We start from the raw sequence: 15,884 nt of genomic DNA on the forward strand, positions 1-15,884 counted from the left end.
TAATTAAACTTAAAAGCTTCTGCACATCAAAGGAAACTATTAGCAAGGTGAAAAGACAGCCTTCAGAATGGGAGAAAATAATAGCAAATGAAGCAACCGACAAACAACTAATCTCAAAAATATACAAGCAACTCCTACAGCTCAACTCCAGAAAAATAAATGACCCAATCAAAAAATGGGCCAAAGATCTAAATAGACATTTCTCCAAAGAAGACATACAGATGGCTAACAAACACATGAAAAGATGCTCAACATCACTCATTATCAGAGAAATGCAAATCAAAACCACTATGAGGTACCATTTCACACCAGTCAGAATGGCTGTGATCCAAAAGTCTACAAATAATAAATGCTGGAGAGGGTGTGGAGAAAAGGGAACCCTCTTACACTGTTGGTGGGAATGCAAACTAGTACAGCCACTATGGAGAACAGTGTGGAGATTCCTTAAAAAACTGGAAATAGAACTGCCTTATGATCCAGCAATCCCACTGCTGGGCATACACACTGAGGAAACCAGAAGGGAAAGAGACACGTGTACCCCAATGTTCATTGCAGCACTGTTAATAATAGCCAGGACATGGAAGCAACCTAGATGTCCATCAGCAGATGAATGGATAAGAAAGCTGTGGTACATATACACAATGGAGTATTACTCAGCCATTGAAAAGAATACATTTGAATCAGTTCTAATGAGGTGGATGAAACTGGAGCCTATTATACAGAGTGAAGTAAGCCAGAAGGAAAAACACCAATACAGTATACTAACGCATATATATGGAATTTAGAAAGATGGTAACAATAACCCTGTATATGAGACAGCAAAAGAGACACTGATGTATAGAACAGTCTTATGGACTCTGTGGGAGAGGGAGAGGGTGGGAAGATTTGGGAGAATGGCATTGAAACATGTGAAATGTCATGTATGAAACGAGATGCCAGTCCAGGTTCAATGCATGATGCTGGATGCTTGGGGCTGGTGCACTGGGACGACCCAGAGGGATGGTATGGGGAGGGAGGAGGGAGGAGGGTCCAGGATGGGGAACACATGTATACCTGTGGTGGATTCATTTTGATATTTGGCAAAACTAATACAATTATGTAAAGTTTAAAAATAAAATAAAATTAGAGAAAAAAAAAAAATAAAATAAAATTAATTAAAAAAATAATAATAATAATAATAAAATTTTATTATTATTATTTTTTACTTTACAATATTGTATTGGTTTTGCCATACATCAGCATGCATCCGCCATGGGTGTACACATGTTCCCCATCCTGAACCCCCCTCCCACCTCTGTTGGTTTTTCTATGATCCAGTGGATGTTTGGCAGTTTGGTCTCTGGTTCCTCTGCCTTTTCTAAACCCAGCTTGTTCAGCTGTAAGTCCTTGATCATGGATGTTCACTAAACTTACTGTGGTGATCATTTCATGATGGATGTAAGTCAAACAATTATGCAGTACATCTTAAAGTTGTACAGTGCTGTATGTCAATTACATCTCAATAAAACTGGAAGAAAAAATAATCAAATAGCTTGTAAAACATAAATTTGCATTTTTTTCCATAAATTGATCATAAACAAATTGGCAACAAGTATTTAACAATAGTCATTGTTTTGGCACTGATTTCCAATATTATTGCCATTAACAGGCAAAACAGAAATACTGTGTCTGTGGTACCTGCCTTGTGGTTGAGGAATGCTTTTCTAGTGTTGGCTGTGACTTCAGAATGTGTAGCAGTTTCTGGTGACACTCTTGAATTCTAGGCGGGTTTGTCAAGAGCAGCGTCATGTCCAGCTCATTTTCATATTTGAAGGGTTGCCGATCAATGTTTTTAAAAAATATAAATCTAATTTCTTTGCCTTTCTTCTCAGAGGTTTTTCTGCCAACCATTTAGTAAAGCTAACTACAGACTTTGCTGGTTTGGGTACAACATTTACTCAGTATCCATTAATTTTTATTTCTGACCAACTAAGCATATGGTCCGAACGCTCTATGAAATCAGACTCTTGGAACCAGATTCTGTTATAAATTTCATTGCTCGTTACCTTTATGTGATGTTGCAGTATATACATCACTTAGCCTGCATGAAAAGCTGCATAGATGGAACAGATCTATTTTGACTTTTAAGTTTTACTTTCTTATTTTATAAACACAGAATTCAAATGGCCATAGACATAGTTATAGTTTTTCACATATACTCAGATGTGTTATTGGATATAAGGTCTTTATTCACATTCAATGGTTTTTATTAAGACAAGGATGGATGAATAAATATTCCCATGACTGTCTGATGCAGGATTTGGCAAAATAAGCCATTGCCTGTTTTTGTATGACCTAACAATGGTTTTTACATTTTTAGATGTGTAAAAAACACTTAAAATAGAATACTATTTTGTTTCATGCAGAAATCATGTGAAATTCAAATTTTAGGACCCATAAGCAAAGTTTGTTTGAAATACAGTCACATCCATCCTTTTATCAATACGTCCTAAATCCTGCGTTCATGCTACTGGGGCAACGCTGAATCATTGTGAAGGAAACCCCGTAGCCTGAAATATATATTATCTGTCCTTTTTGAGGAAAAATAAATTGCTGTCCCTTGCTCTAATGCATAGCTGACACTTTAAAATTTTTATTTATTTATTTTAAATATCAAGAAGTTTATCTAGTCAAACTAATACCAGACTTGAGTTATTCCTTTTTCCTAAAAATGATATAATATTCAAACTTATCCATTTCATGGTATTATACTTATTGTACTTTATGCTGCTTCATTGCTTGGGCAAAGTTAACTTTTTTTGCTATTTCAATTAAAAGTTTACCCAAAGAAGAGGAGTGCTAAATGCTCAGTTTCCTCCATTTTCTGTCATTATCTATATATTTATTGTTTTCAGATCTTTTAGTTTATTGTTAATAAAACAGCGAGCATCTTAAGGACAGAAGTTGTATTCATTCTCCTGTGCTCAGTGTTGGCATGTAGGTGCTTACTAAATGTAGTTAGTGCATGAATGATTGTATGCATGCATGAACAAAGTGTCAGAGTTTCCTTGCTCGAGTTTTCTATGTTTTGTTTGACTGATGTGTTTTTATGATAGGAATTTTTTAAAATTTATTTTTAATTGAAGGATAACTGTTTTACAATATTGTATTGGTTTCTGCCATACATCAACATGAATCAGCCATAGGTACACATATGTCCACTCCCTCCTGAACCTTGTTCCCACCCCACCCCATCCCACCCCTCTAGGTTGTCACAGAGCTCTGGTTTGAGCTCCCTGAGTCACAGCAAATTCCTACTGGCTCTCTGTTTTACATGGTTTAATGAAGGTAGTCACACATAGGAATAACACTGGTCTAGAAGTAAAAGGATTTCTGCATTCAGATTTAACCATTACCTTCTTTGCTAGACTCACATTAATTAAATAATTAGCTGATGTCACTATGAAAGGCAGATGACAGGATCTGTTAAGACAGGTCTTTTAGATCTCAACGTAAGACCAGAAACTATAAAACTCCTAGAGGAGAACATAGGCAAAACACTCTCCGACATACATCACAGCAGGATCCTCTATGACCCACCTCCCAGAATATTGGAAATAAAAGCAAAAATAAACAAATGGGACCTAATTAACCTTAAAAGCTTCTGCACATCAAAGGAAACTATTAGTAAGGTGAAAAGACAGCCTTCAGAATGGGAGAAAATAATAGCAAATGAAGCAACCGACAAACAACTAATCTCAAAAATATACAAGCAACTCCTACAGCTCAACTCCAGAAAAATAAACGACCCAATCAAAAAATGGGCCAAAGAACTAAATAGACATTTCTCCAAAAAAGACATACAGATGGCTAACAAACACATGAAAAGATGCTCAACATCACTCATTATCAGAGAAATGCAAATCAAAACCACTATGAGGTACCATTTCACACCAGTCAGAATGGCTGCGATCCAAAAGTCTACAAATAATAAATGCTGGAGAGGGTGTGGAGAAAAGGGAACCCTCTTACACTGTTGGTGGGAATGCAAACTAGTACAGCCACTATGGAGAACAGTGTGGAGATTCCTTAAAAAACTGGAAATAGAACTGCCTTATGATCCAGCAACCCCACTGCTGGGCATACACACTGAGAAAACCAGAAGGGAAAGAGACACGTGTACCCCAATGTTCATCGCAGGACTGTTTATAATAGCCAAGACATGGAAGCAACCTAGATGTCCATCAGCAGATGAATGGATAAGAAAGCAGTGGTACATATACACAATGGAGTATTACTCAGCCATTAAAAAGAATACATTTGAATCAGTTCTAATGAGGTGGATGAAACTGGAGCCTATTATACAGAGTGAAGTAAGCCAGAAGGAAAAACACCAATACAGTATACTAACGCATATATATGGAATTTAGAAAGATGATAACAATAACCCTGTGTACGAGACAGCAAAAGAGACACTGATGTATAGAACAGTCTTATGGACTCTGTGGGAGAGGGAGAGGGTGGGAAGATTTGGGAGAATGGCAATGAAACATGTAAAGTATCATGTGGGAAACGAGTTGCCAGTCCAGGTTCGATGCATGATGCTGGATGCTTGGGGCTGGTGCACTGGGACGGCCCAGAGGGATGGTATGGGGAGGGAGGAGGGAGGAGGGTTCGGGATGGGGAACACATGTATACCTGTGGCGGATTCATTTTGATATTTGGCAAAACTAATACAATTATGTAAAGTTTAAAAATAAAATAAAATTAGGGGAAAAAAAAAAAAGACAGGTCTTTTAGATCTTTGATGTGACTTCATTTTCATTAGAGGTTGAGGATAATTAAACTGGAAGGTGACACCTTACGACAGGCTGCTCTTTATAGCAAACTTCTATGTTGATTTGCCAGAGACAACTGTCAGATGAAAGTAGCATTTATTCCTAGAAGAAAACATTAGCTGTCTTCTTTAAAAATAAATTATTTCGCAGTTCCCATCACCCTAAATTTTTTCCTCTTTCATTTTTTTTTTGCATTGGAAATAATTAAAATGGGTTCCGTTATAAAGCATGACTAGACATTTTCTGTAATGGTCTGTTTTTCTTTTGTATTTTACTTTATTCCAGATGCAAGTGGAATTCTTAATTTTTTTCAACAATTATCAAAGGTTATGGATTTTTCAGATTATATTCCAAAATAAGTTACGGAAAGCATGTATTTCCTTTGCTTCAAGCCATTCCTGGAACATTCTGAAGCATCCATTCTTCAGTTCCTAATTATTTAGTATCTACTGTGTGCCAGGCCCTGTTTCTGACATTTGGGGTATCAGTGAACCAAATGGAGCCAGGCAAGATATTTACCCCTAGAGAGCTGACACTCTATTCTAGAGGGAAGAAACAGACAAGAAATGGTGTACATGGTGAACGAGTAAGTGGTGTAACATATTAAGGGATGGTAAGCAAAATGGAAAAAAAAATCAGAGCAGGAGGGGTGAGAAATATGAGAGCAGGGGTTAGGATATGAAACAGGGGAGTCAGTGAAGGCTCTGTTGACAAGATGATGCTTAAGAGCTGAGGAAGCTCTGAGCATTGGCTAAGTAGATATTCAGGGGAAGAGCATTGCAGGGAAGGGTGTGGTTGTTGAGAGTAAAGGAACTAAGGTGAGAGAAAGCAGACCTGTGTGCAAAACAGCACAGAGGCTGTTTGGAGTAGAGTGAAGGAGAGCAAATGGGCCAGAGGGTGATGGGGCTGGATCACGTAGAACCTTGGGAGCCTTGATGATGCAGGAACCACTGTGAGACTTTATGCTGGAGCGTGACGCTTGGTCCACTTGGCTGCGTTGATGGGATGGGGACAGTGCAGAGCAGGAGGAATAGCAGTGAGCATGTGGCAGTGATTCAGGAAAGAGAGGATAGCAGCGTGGACCAGAGCCAGTCATGGAGCTGGTGAGGGTGGCTGAGTTTCAAATGAAGGTAAAATGAGTAAGGATTTCCTGACAGATTGGTTGTGGAGGTGAGAGGCCAGAGTATGTTTTGACTACAGTGTTTGTTTTGCCTGGGAAGTTGCTCGCAGTCATCTGCAGGTGAAATTGGTCTGGGGGTGGGGGGCAATCAGCAGCTCCACTTTGGGGATCCTGAGTTTAAGATACATATTAAGATAACATGTACTCTGGAACATCCCAGTTGGTACTTTCCCAGTGCCTGCCTTGTGAAAGAATACAAAACATAGTGTTTGAATATTTTATATGCTTAAGTATAGTAAGCACAACTGCGGTTTGAGTTAGTTAATGAATGAGCACTCACTGAGTGGCAGGTATCAGGCTACTGTTGTCATAACACAAAGGACCCAACCTGATCCTTGTCCGGACCCCTCAAGGTCTGCATTTTACAGAAGCAGAAACTCAGCACAAGTGACTTGCTTGAAGTTCACATAGTTAGTAAGCGGCTTTCGCTTTGAGATTCAAACTCATGTTCTACAACTTCAAATACAGATTCCTTTTGACTTTATAAGTGACCTCACAAAAGAAATATTAATATACCCGATAGACTGCCATTTGTTGACAATCTGATTTTCGCCTTCAGATTATAACACCAGTGAACAAAAACAAGCCTGTAAAAAGCATGAACTCTATGTGAGTTTCCGGGATCTGGGATGGCAGGTAAGAATGGTCGGTCAAATTGGTTGCTTCTTTTCTGCTTTGTATCAATCCTAAATCTCTTTTAATCTTTGTAATCTTTCCTATACAGCAGCCAGTTATTTTTTATAATTTATTTTATTTTTTATTGGAGTATCATTGCTTTACAGTGTTGTCTGCTGTTAAAATAACGTGGATCAGTTATCTGTGTACCTGTATCCCCTCCCCTTGCCCTCCTTCCCACCTGCCCCCAGTCTCACCCTCTGGGTCATCACGGAGCACCGAGCTGAGCCCCACTCACTCCCTGTTCTACAGATGGTGTGAACATATGGCTGTGCTGCTCTCTCAATTCGTCCCACCCTCTCCTTCCCCTGCTGGGTTCACGCACCCTTTCCCTGCATCTGTGTCTCTATTGCTATCCTCAGGAACAGGCGCATCTGGACCATCTTTCTAGATTCTGTATATAGATATTTGTTTTTCTTTCTGACTTCACTCTGTATAACAAACTCTGGTCCATCCACATCACTGCAAATGACCCAATTCTGTTTCTTCTTCTGGCTGAGTACTGTTCCACTGTATATATGTACCACATCTTCTTTATCCATTCATCTGTCAATGGACATTCAGATTGCTTCTATGTCTTGGCTATTGTAAACAGTGCTGCAATGAACATACCAATTATTTTTGACATTGTCTGTTCCATATAAGGATTATGCACATCATTTTTATTTCTGCATTATCCTTTCACTATTGAAACATAATTAATAGAGATTATGGTAAAAAAAATTATGCTGAAGAACAAATGCAACCTTAGAAAGTGAAAAAAAAGAAGCCCTGTTGTTTAAATATACCCAAATTTCCATTTTAGTTCCCATTTTTCAGATTAACTCAAGCAATTTCCATTTGCCTCCTACAGTCACAAATTATTGGTATAGGAAGTAGAATCCTTGACTCTGTCTGTGGTAAGTTAGACGTAGAGAAAAAATTTTTTCTTTTACTTAGAAATCATATTGCTGTGTTTTACATAAGCTTCACAAACAGTGAGGAGGAAGATTTAACCACAGTAATTTTCATATGCCAAAAGAGTTTAAATTAAATTGTTAGATTATTCCATTACAATGGATCCTCAGAATAGAAGCTATTATATTGAGAAGTGATAGTCACATGTGAGCATTTTCAACTTTATGATAAACCTTCAACATTAATTGTTCAATAATTTTACATCAGTGACAAGTTTTATATCTCTGGAAAAAAAAAATCAGGGCCACCATCTGAAGTGCCAATGTTTTAGCTTCCTAAAATCTTTTGTATACAATGCTTAGGATTTTTCTCCAACTCATTTCTTCTGAAGAGACTATAAAGTTGACACATGATTGGAAAGAAAAACAGGACAAGGAACAAATCTTAGCGCCTTAAGAGGTTGTCAAGCTTCTAAAGCAGGACTGAGTTATTAAGAAGTAATGAGAATTATCTCAATTAAGTTATTCTTCTTTTCCTTTCTGGTTCAGTTGAACTTTGCAGAGTTCATCATTTCCTGTTTAAACAATATTTAGAACGCTATTTCATGATTGCAGCTTTATTCATGAATATATGGGCTAATACAGGCTAGGAATATCTTATGTAGTGACCTCTGGGAGAAATTACAGAGGACAATTCCTTGTGAAAATATTTATACTTTTGTTGTAAACTTTAGCTTAATCATAAATTAAAGGCTTTGGGGGAGCCTGTCTTATTAGAATAATTGTTGGACCAAAAAGAGAAACCAATCCAGAGTATTTAATTTAATATTATATTATATTGAATTATATTAATTCTATTTAAGTATTCTGTAAGAATTGTTTTTCTGTGCTTTTATGTTGGTGATATTATTTCTTCTGCTTTCGTGCATTTTTAGGACTGGATTATAGCACCAGAAGGATATGCTGCATTTTATTGTGATGGAGAATGTTCTTTTCCACTCAATGCCCATATGAATGCCACCAATCATGCCATAGTTCAGACTCTGGTAAGTTTTCTTTTGGTAGAATAGAAAGTGGTTTATGATGCAAGCTTCTTATAAAGTTACTTTAAAGAAAAGCATCTATTTGGAGTTAAAAATGCATTTTCTTCTCTTCTCAAACTCCTAATGTAAAAATTGTGCCAGAGTAAGAAATGTGGATATAGTCAGGAAATTCAGGCTGCTCTAAAGAAAAATCCTAATTCCAAAATGAGGAAAGATTCAGCAAGGAAAATTGGAGCAATCACACAAAATGGTATTTTGCACTGATTTCTTCAGTAGACAATATGATTAACCACGCAGGGGCTGTTTCTAACCTAACCATTCATTAGCAGTCATTACAAAAACTTTGAATAATAGCTGTGCTGAATTTCATCTGATGGCTTTTAAACTCCTTGTTTAAGAATGTTCCATAACATACTTTGGTATCATGGAAGCTCTTCAGTGTAGAATACAAGTAGATTTGTTTCCTTTTTTTTGATATCTTTTTCATTTATAATCATTAAGGTGGAAATTAATCTTCATTTCTTCCCTCCCATACTTAGGAATGTAACAGTGATTTAATCTCTACTAATGTAGGCTAATTTTTATGAAGGAGATAATGAAATGTTAATCTCATGGTCTCTCAGTGATTGTACTTATCTAATGAGCTCAGGAAAACCCTTGAGAGTCCGACTCCAACATCCGTACCTTTTAATGTGATGGGGGAGCGGCCTCTGGCAGACGAGGAAGAGGTTCTAGAAGATGCTTAGGCTGTGTGATGTGACCCCACATCAAAATTGGGTTCACAGGAGCATTTCAACTATAAGTAATCAGGACAGAAGGAAGAGAACAAATAATTTTGGAATCAAGACACTGATGGGAATAGAGTTATTTGGTAGATAACAGTAGGAGAGCAGGAGCTGTAGAAAAAAAAATCTATCTTTGTGGGTGAAGCTTATTTATGACCAACAGAAAGAGCAGCTATTAGAATGTGTGAAGAGTTGACTCTTCAGAAAGTTATCTTCTTTTGAAATTTATTGAAAAGTTAAAGTTGATGGAAATAACATCCCAGTTCCCTTCTGAATAAGAATGGTGTATACACCTTGACAGATGAAATCCTTGACTTGACGTTTTGTTGGCATCTTACTGACCTCAGAGGCACTAGCGGATAGCTAGACCACAGAGATGCACCTCTGTGGCAACTAGAACATAGATTTTGTTAAAGACTTTGGAAATAACCTTGGAGTAGAGTGGAAGCAGAGAACTAAAACAAATATGTATTTTGAAAGGTAGTCACTTATAAATATTCTTTTCTCCCCCAAGTTTGAAGAGATTTATTTCAGAATACAATCATGTAAAATTATCAAGTTGCTTTTTAATAATGAATGGAAAACATTTGCTCATGTCTATCCTTCCCTAACACTGATTTTTACACCCTAAATTTCTTTAATATATCATACTCAGCAAACTTATAGGTGTGGGGAGAAACTATTATTTCTTCCTTGATTGCAAAATTTATATAAATTGAAAGAAAACCTTAGGTTGCTACAGCTCTTATTTCACTGTCTAAAGTGAAGAAATGGAGTCTAAATTTCAACCAGCATTTTCTTTCATGCTTGCTTTGTGTTGCCAATGCCATAGAAATATTCTTCTTTTTGTTGATTTTTGACCAATGAGCCTCCCATATGCAAGTATAGAGTCAATTCCTGGGGGTATTTTAAGTTTTGATATGTCCATGCTATGTCTATGATATGTTTTTATGCTATCCATAAAAATAAGCACTTCTTTAACAAATTTTATTTAGTTTTTTTTTTTTTTTGCCTGCCCTGGGTGTGCACTGCTGCAGTTGGGTTTTCTCTAGTTGCATCAAGTAAGGGCTGCTCTCTAGCTGCGGTGCTCAGGCTTCTCATTCTGGTGGCTTCTCTTGTTGCAGAGCGTAGGTTGTACGTGCATGGACTTTAGCAGTTGCAGTGTGCAGGCTTAGGTACCCTTGGCATGTGGAATCTTCCCAGACCAGGGATTGAATCCCTGTCCCTTGCTTTGGCAGGTTGATTCTTAACCACTGAACCATGAGGGAAGCCCTATAAGCGCGTCCTGATATATGGTATCAGTGTTGGGGCAGGGAGAGCAGGTATGCAGCATAAGAAAAGTTGTTATATTCAGATGTCCTCCAGTAAGATGAATGTCTGGGGGTCCAGCCTTCTATCAGCTGAAAGCCCGTTGCAGAGAGAAGGATGCTTCCATTTCATGCCTTAGAGGAAGAGCCCTCCTCACTGTCCATCTGTAGGGTCACAGATGAACAGCCACTATTTATAGAGAAATGCCACTTAATTTCCCAGAAATTAAGCTTTTGTACTGTCATTTCAATGACTCAGAGAACTTTCGCTGTTTCCTTAGATATGCATCTAACACATCCAAGTTCGCTCAGGCTCTGCAAAGCTGAATTATTGAAAAACCTCTGTCAAATACCCCTATCTCTCTCTTTTTTTTTCTTTTCTTAAAAATAAATATATAATTACATACTGTCAGCTTTTAGGACTGTAGTCTAGAAGGCAGCGTCTAAAAACAAACATTTTTTAAATCGCTGACACGGACTTGGAACAGGCCCCTCGTCTGTATCGCTGTCCTGGGATGTGGAGCATAAGTCATCACAGAACTTGAAGGGAACATGGGAAGTTCGGTGTTTCTGTTTTTTTTTTTTTTCCTGGCATTGTGCATTCTGTTTATTTTGTGACGGACATGAAACAAGAACACAGGCACATTTGTTGTTAAAGGAAAGCAGGTTTGTGGCGAACACGTTTGAGACATGATGGAAGAACAATCTCATTTTTTTTCAGAACAATGGCTGGGTGAGGTGATCCTTGAAGCAGGGGGTTATCCATCCATCACGGGTGAGGGGGTTGAGGAGGATAAAGCCAAGGAGGGCTTCAGGCTGCCTCTGAAATTTGGAGAACCATCCAGCTTGCAGCTTTGTGAGGTCTTAGGAAATTTCACGTCCGTGTCGGATCACCTCATTTTTCCTGCCATGTCTGTCCATAGGCAGGACTCCTATATCATTTCAGCCAGGAGGGTTTGCAGCCAAGATTCTAAGAGCTGTATTTTCTCTTTGTCGATCCCCGAGGACTCTGCAGTGGGACTTCCCATAAACTCCTCTGGGGGAAGGGCCGGGGTAGGCGGGTGGAAAGGGGGAACTGAGTTCTGGCTCCTTCTTTGATTGTTGAAGATCAGAGGTAAACGTGCCAGTTTGCAGAAAATGAGAACAAATCCTTTACTTAAGCATTTCACTGTCCATGTTTCAGCTACCTTTTCAGGCTTTGTAGGGGGAGAGGTAGGGATGTATATTCAAGTTGTAACATATCTAGGCTTCTTTCTTCTGATTGAACTTAGCTTGATTTTGGGCACTTGTCTAGGGGAGAAAGCAAGTCAAAGGATGTTAAACTCTGGCCAATCTGGTAAAACATTATGGGGAGAAGAGTTGAAATCATTGCTTTAAAGCAAGTATTGGATTTTTACCTGGAGTTTATTTTGCTGTGATTTTTATGCTTCCTTTATCAAAGGAAATGCAGAATTTGCATGCTTTTAATTTTATTGTTAAAAATGCGTTGATTTATTGTTTAGTTATCCTTTTACGAATAATTCTTAGATCCAGATCTTTCTACAGTCGAGTGCTGTGGCTTTGTGGATTTTGCATTCGTAACTTACGTGTTTCTCATGAAGTACCTAGAAGTGGCCGTTTTAACTAAAAGCAGCCCAGTCCTAGTTACCATGTTCTTTCCTCCAGGAAAATTTCCACTGAATATTCCATAGAGAGAGTTTTCCTTCCTTGGTAGAATGTTTTTCAAAGCCCCAACATGTAATTAGAACCAGTGGGTCGAGTCTAGGTGTTAATACTTAAGGATACACATCCTTCACTACCAGCTCCCAGCTCACCTCACCATGGAGCAAAAATAGAGGAGAGGGAGGTAACTTAAGAGAGTGCCTGATCGTCAGTGATAAAACAAGAATGTCACCTTAAAACTGCAGACAAAACATCTATTTTATTTCTTAAAAAGTAAAACCTTTTCTTCCTCCCACCCAACCAGGTTCACCTGATGTTTCCTGACCACGTACCAAAGCCTTGCTGCGCGCCAACCAAACTAAATGCCATCTCTGTGTTGTACTTTGATGACAGCTCCAATGTCATTTTGAAAAAGTACAGAAATATGGTCGTGCGTTCGTGTGGTTGCCACTAATAGTGCATAATAATGGTAATAAGAAAAAAGATCTGTATGGAGGTTTATGACTACAATAAAAAATATCCTTTCGGATAAAAGGGGAATTTAATAAAATTAGTCTGGCTCATTTCATCTCTGTAACCTATGTACAAGAGCATGTATATAGTCACTTTTATTTATTTAAAGGTATATATTCTCTTTTGTGGATGCCTTTGCAGTAAAATGTATTTTAGCTCACTTCATTATGCAAAAAATTGCCCAGTCTAATTTTTAATAGGATATGCTGAGTCCAATTCAATTCAATATTTTTAATGTAATTTTTATACGATTTTCTGAAATTAGACAGAACTCCTTTGACTGTTAAGTATTGTTAAAGGAAGCTGAATGCATTTGGTTATGCTGTGCCAATGTAAACTGATAGGATATTTATTGATATTTAGAATGAAACTTAAAAAAATAACCAGCCCCCAAAAAAAATGCTTGGAGGAACACAATTTTTCTTTGAGAGTTTCTGCTTCATTAGATAAAGTGAAATGTTGAGCTCGATTTGAGTAAATAAACGGGAGCAGAACACAGAAGCTGAAAGATTGCACGTAATTGTTGTAACTGTTTGCTTGAACAGAATTGGTTTAGCTGTAGGAAAGCGTTCCTTCTTGGCTCACCGGTTGTAGATTTTGCAAAGAGCTCAAAGCTTCAGGAATTCTGTGGAGACAGACTTGAGCCTGTGTCCATAATTTTCCAAGTTAACACTAAAAAAGCGTAGTACAACCTTCTTACCTCAAATAAATCATGTCTGCCTATTATCTAGAACACTACTACTGCAGTGTTTTGTTTTTTTTTTTTAGATTTAAAAACAGTCCAAAATAAAGAAACATTTACACGTGCTCCCCTCCCCTCCCCACAGATGAGAGTCACTGCATGCATAAAATATACCCGAGCAAAGCGACCGACAGAGCCGCTTTCTGTAGCTCTCTTTTATAACTGAGTTTGCTGATTGATGTGATGCAAGGGATTTTATTTAGGGTAAAAGCACTGAAACTCAACTGGAGGAAATTACCCCAAATCCCAGAATGGCTTTGACAGAATTGCCATTTCGAAAGAACAGCTGAAATCCATTTTTCATATCTTGGAGAATGAGCTCATTGAAAACCTTATTTTGGAGGGGGATTTTGTAAACCTTCCTCCAAGCACAAATAATTCCAAGTGGGAAGGTTCTGTTGCGTGTATGTGCCTGTGTGTTCTTCCCTCTGAAATTAATTTATTTTCTCTCTCTGTTTCTCTCTCTGCCTTTTAAGGCTTGTCTTTAACCCACTGACTTTTGGAAGAATGACATTTAGTGCATAAGTTGCTATTTATGTGGGCTCCACAGCTAGGATTATTTACAGTTCATCTAAAATACTCATAAAGCATCATTTATTAATCACCCTTTTGGACTTTTTAAGTAAAACTTGTATCAAAAATAGCTTAAAAATGTTATGGGTTTGTTCATGATTCAGGAATATTGCAATGTTGTTTTAAAATACAGATTATCTTAAAGTAAACTTGATAATAACTCTATTGGGGGTACATTAAGTAATATATTTTTGAATTAATGGTATACCATTATAAGAATAAGAAATGAAAGTCTATTATATTATTCTTTAAATGTGCTGTTTAAATATATTTCTATGTTTTAAAATATATTAAACTTGTGATGCTAGTTTCTATTGTGGTTCTTGATTTGGCTTTTTATTTTTTTAAGAGGGATACAAAATATAAGTATGTCCTAAATGAGACTCTAAGCATATCAGATCTAAAATGTTTGTGGATTACATGATTTTAATCGCCAAAACTAGTTTTTGTGTTGTTGATAAGTAACTCACTATTAAATGAGCAAAGAAACCATCCATGAGTTAAATATTTTCTTAATCTGTTCCAACAATACGGAAAATTTTTAAATAGCAAAAAAATAAATGATTAGGGTGGGAATTGACCTTATTTATTCTCTTTCATTTAAGAAGGGAGATATTTAGCATGAGTATTTTTATATTTTCTCAAAATATGTATGCATATATATATATATATAATATCTGCGCATATGGTCAGTCACTTTATTTTCAAATAACTGTTAGAGAAAATGCTTAGTATTACTTTGAATACTCAAACTATTACAAGAAATCAGAATAATTTGGTCTGTTTTAACAGGATCCAAACTACTCAGGTCTTTTTGGCTAGTTATGCATTGACTTTTCTGTTGGTATGTTTCTAATTTTTCTGCTTTGTAAAGTGGTCCTAATCATTTTTGATACTAGAAGGGCAAAAATGACAAATACTCATGGTTTTTAAAACTAAGGCAAAAATAAGTTTGTCTGTATTGAAGAGCAAAACACACACAGAAAAGAAAATGCAAAAACATTTTTTTTCTCAAGTAAAGAACTGTCATTTAATAATTCCTGTATCACCAGTGTTGAATCTAAACCAGCATCTAGGGGCAACTATATAGCCTGCAAATGTCATCTCTCAAGACATTTACAATAAATAGGTAGCTTATAGTGTAGCTTCACTCAAGGCAGAAGAAATCCTCATTCCCAAACACAAGTCACTGTCTCATAACAATTCAGTCAGTTGTGCGGTCGATCATGCAATCTGGCTCTCAGATTACCTGCTTTTCTGTGTTCTTTCTTTTGGGGGAGGGGCCTGGTGCTTTTCAAAGTTACAAGTGAAGATGCCTTTGTTGATGAAGCATATATATCACTACGTATTTATCTATACATCTGTATTTTATCGTTTGCTTTCTTTTTAACCAAAGGAAAAAGTAGGAAAAGTAACATTGACAGTATTTACTCTTATGTAGGCAAAAAGGTGACACTCTATTCAAGTTAACAATTAAAAAAAAAAGAGCCAAGTTTTGCAAGATTACTTCCAAGTCTGTTGTCATACTTGTTAAAGGTTGTTTGAAAGATGGGGATTTCAAAGACAGGAGAACCAGGATCATACCAGCCGTTAAAAGTACAAAGAAACTTCAGACTTTGAAAAACATACACTTTAACCTTTGCATCTTAGTTTCAACTTTACAGAGGCAGCTAGCCTCCAGTCGGTGGGTA

General features: G+C 37.2%; 1 protein-coding gene across 1 annotated transcript in view; it reads left to right on the top strand.

Moving 5' to 3' along the window:
- BMP5 (bone morphogenetic protein 5) overlaps positions 1 to 14,685 on the top strand; it is a 145,185-nt gene extending 130,500 nt beyond the window's left edge. The window contains exons 5-7 of the mRNA XM_027524820.1: positions 6,557 to 6,633; positions 8,504 to 8,614; positions 12,670 to 14,685. Coding sequence (XP_027380621.1) covers positions 6,557 to 6,633; positions 8,504 to 8,614; positions 12,670 to 12,819 — 338 coding nt within the window. The 3' untranslated portion in view covers positions 12,820 to 14,685. The remainder of the gene's footprint in view (positions 1 to 6,556; positions 6,634 to 8,503; positions 8,615 to 12,669) is intronic.
- Positions 14,686 to 15,884: the final 1,199 nt, after the last annotated feature.

This window comes from Bos indicus x Bos taurus, chromosome 23 (assembly GCF_003369695.1).
Source record: "Bos indicus x Bos taurus breed Angus x Brahman F1 hybrid chromosome 23, Bos_hybrid_MaternalHap_v2.0, whole genome shotgun sequence".
Classification (NCBI taxonomy): domain Eukaryota; kingdom Metazoa; phylum Chordata; class Mammalia; order Artiodactyla; family Bovidae; genus Bos; species Bos indicus x Bos taurus.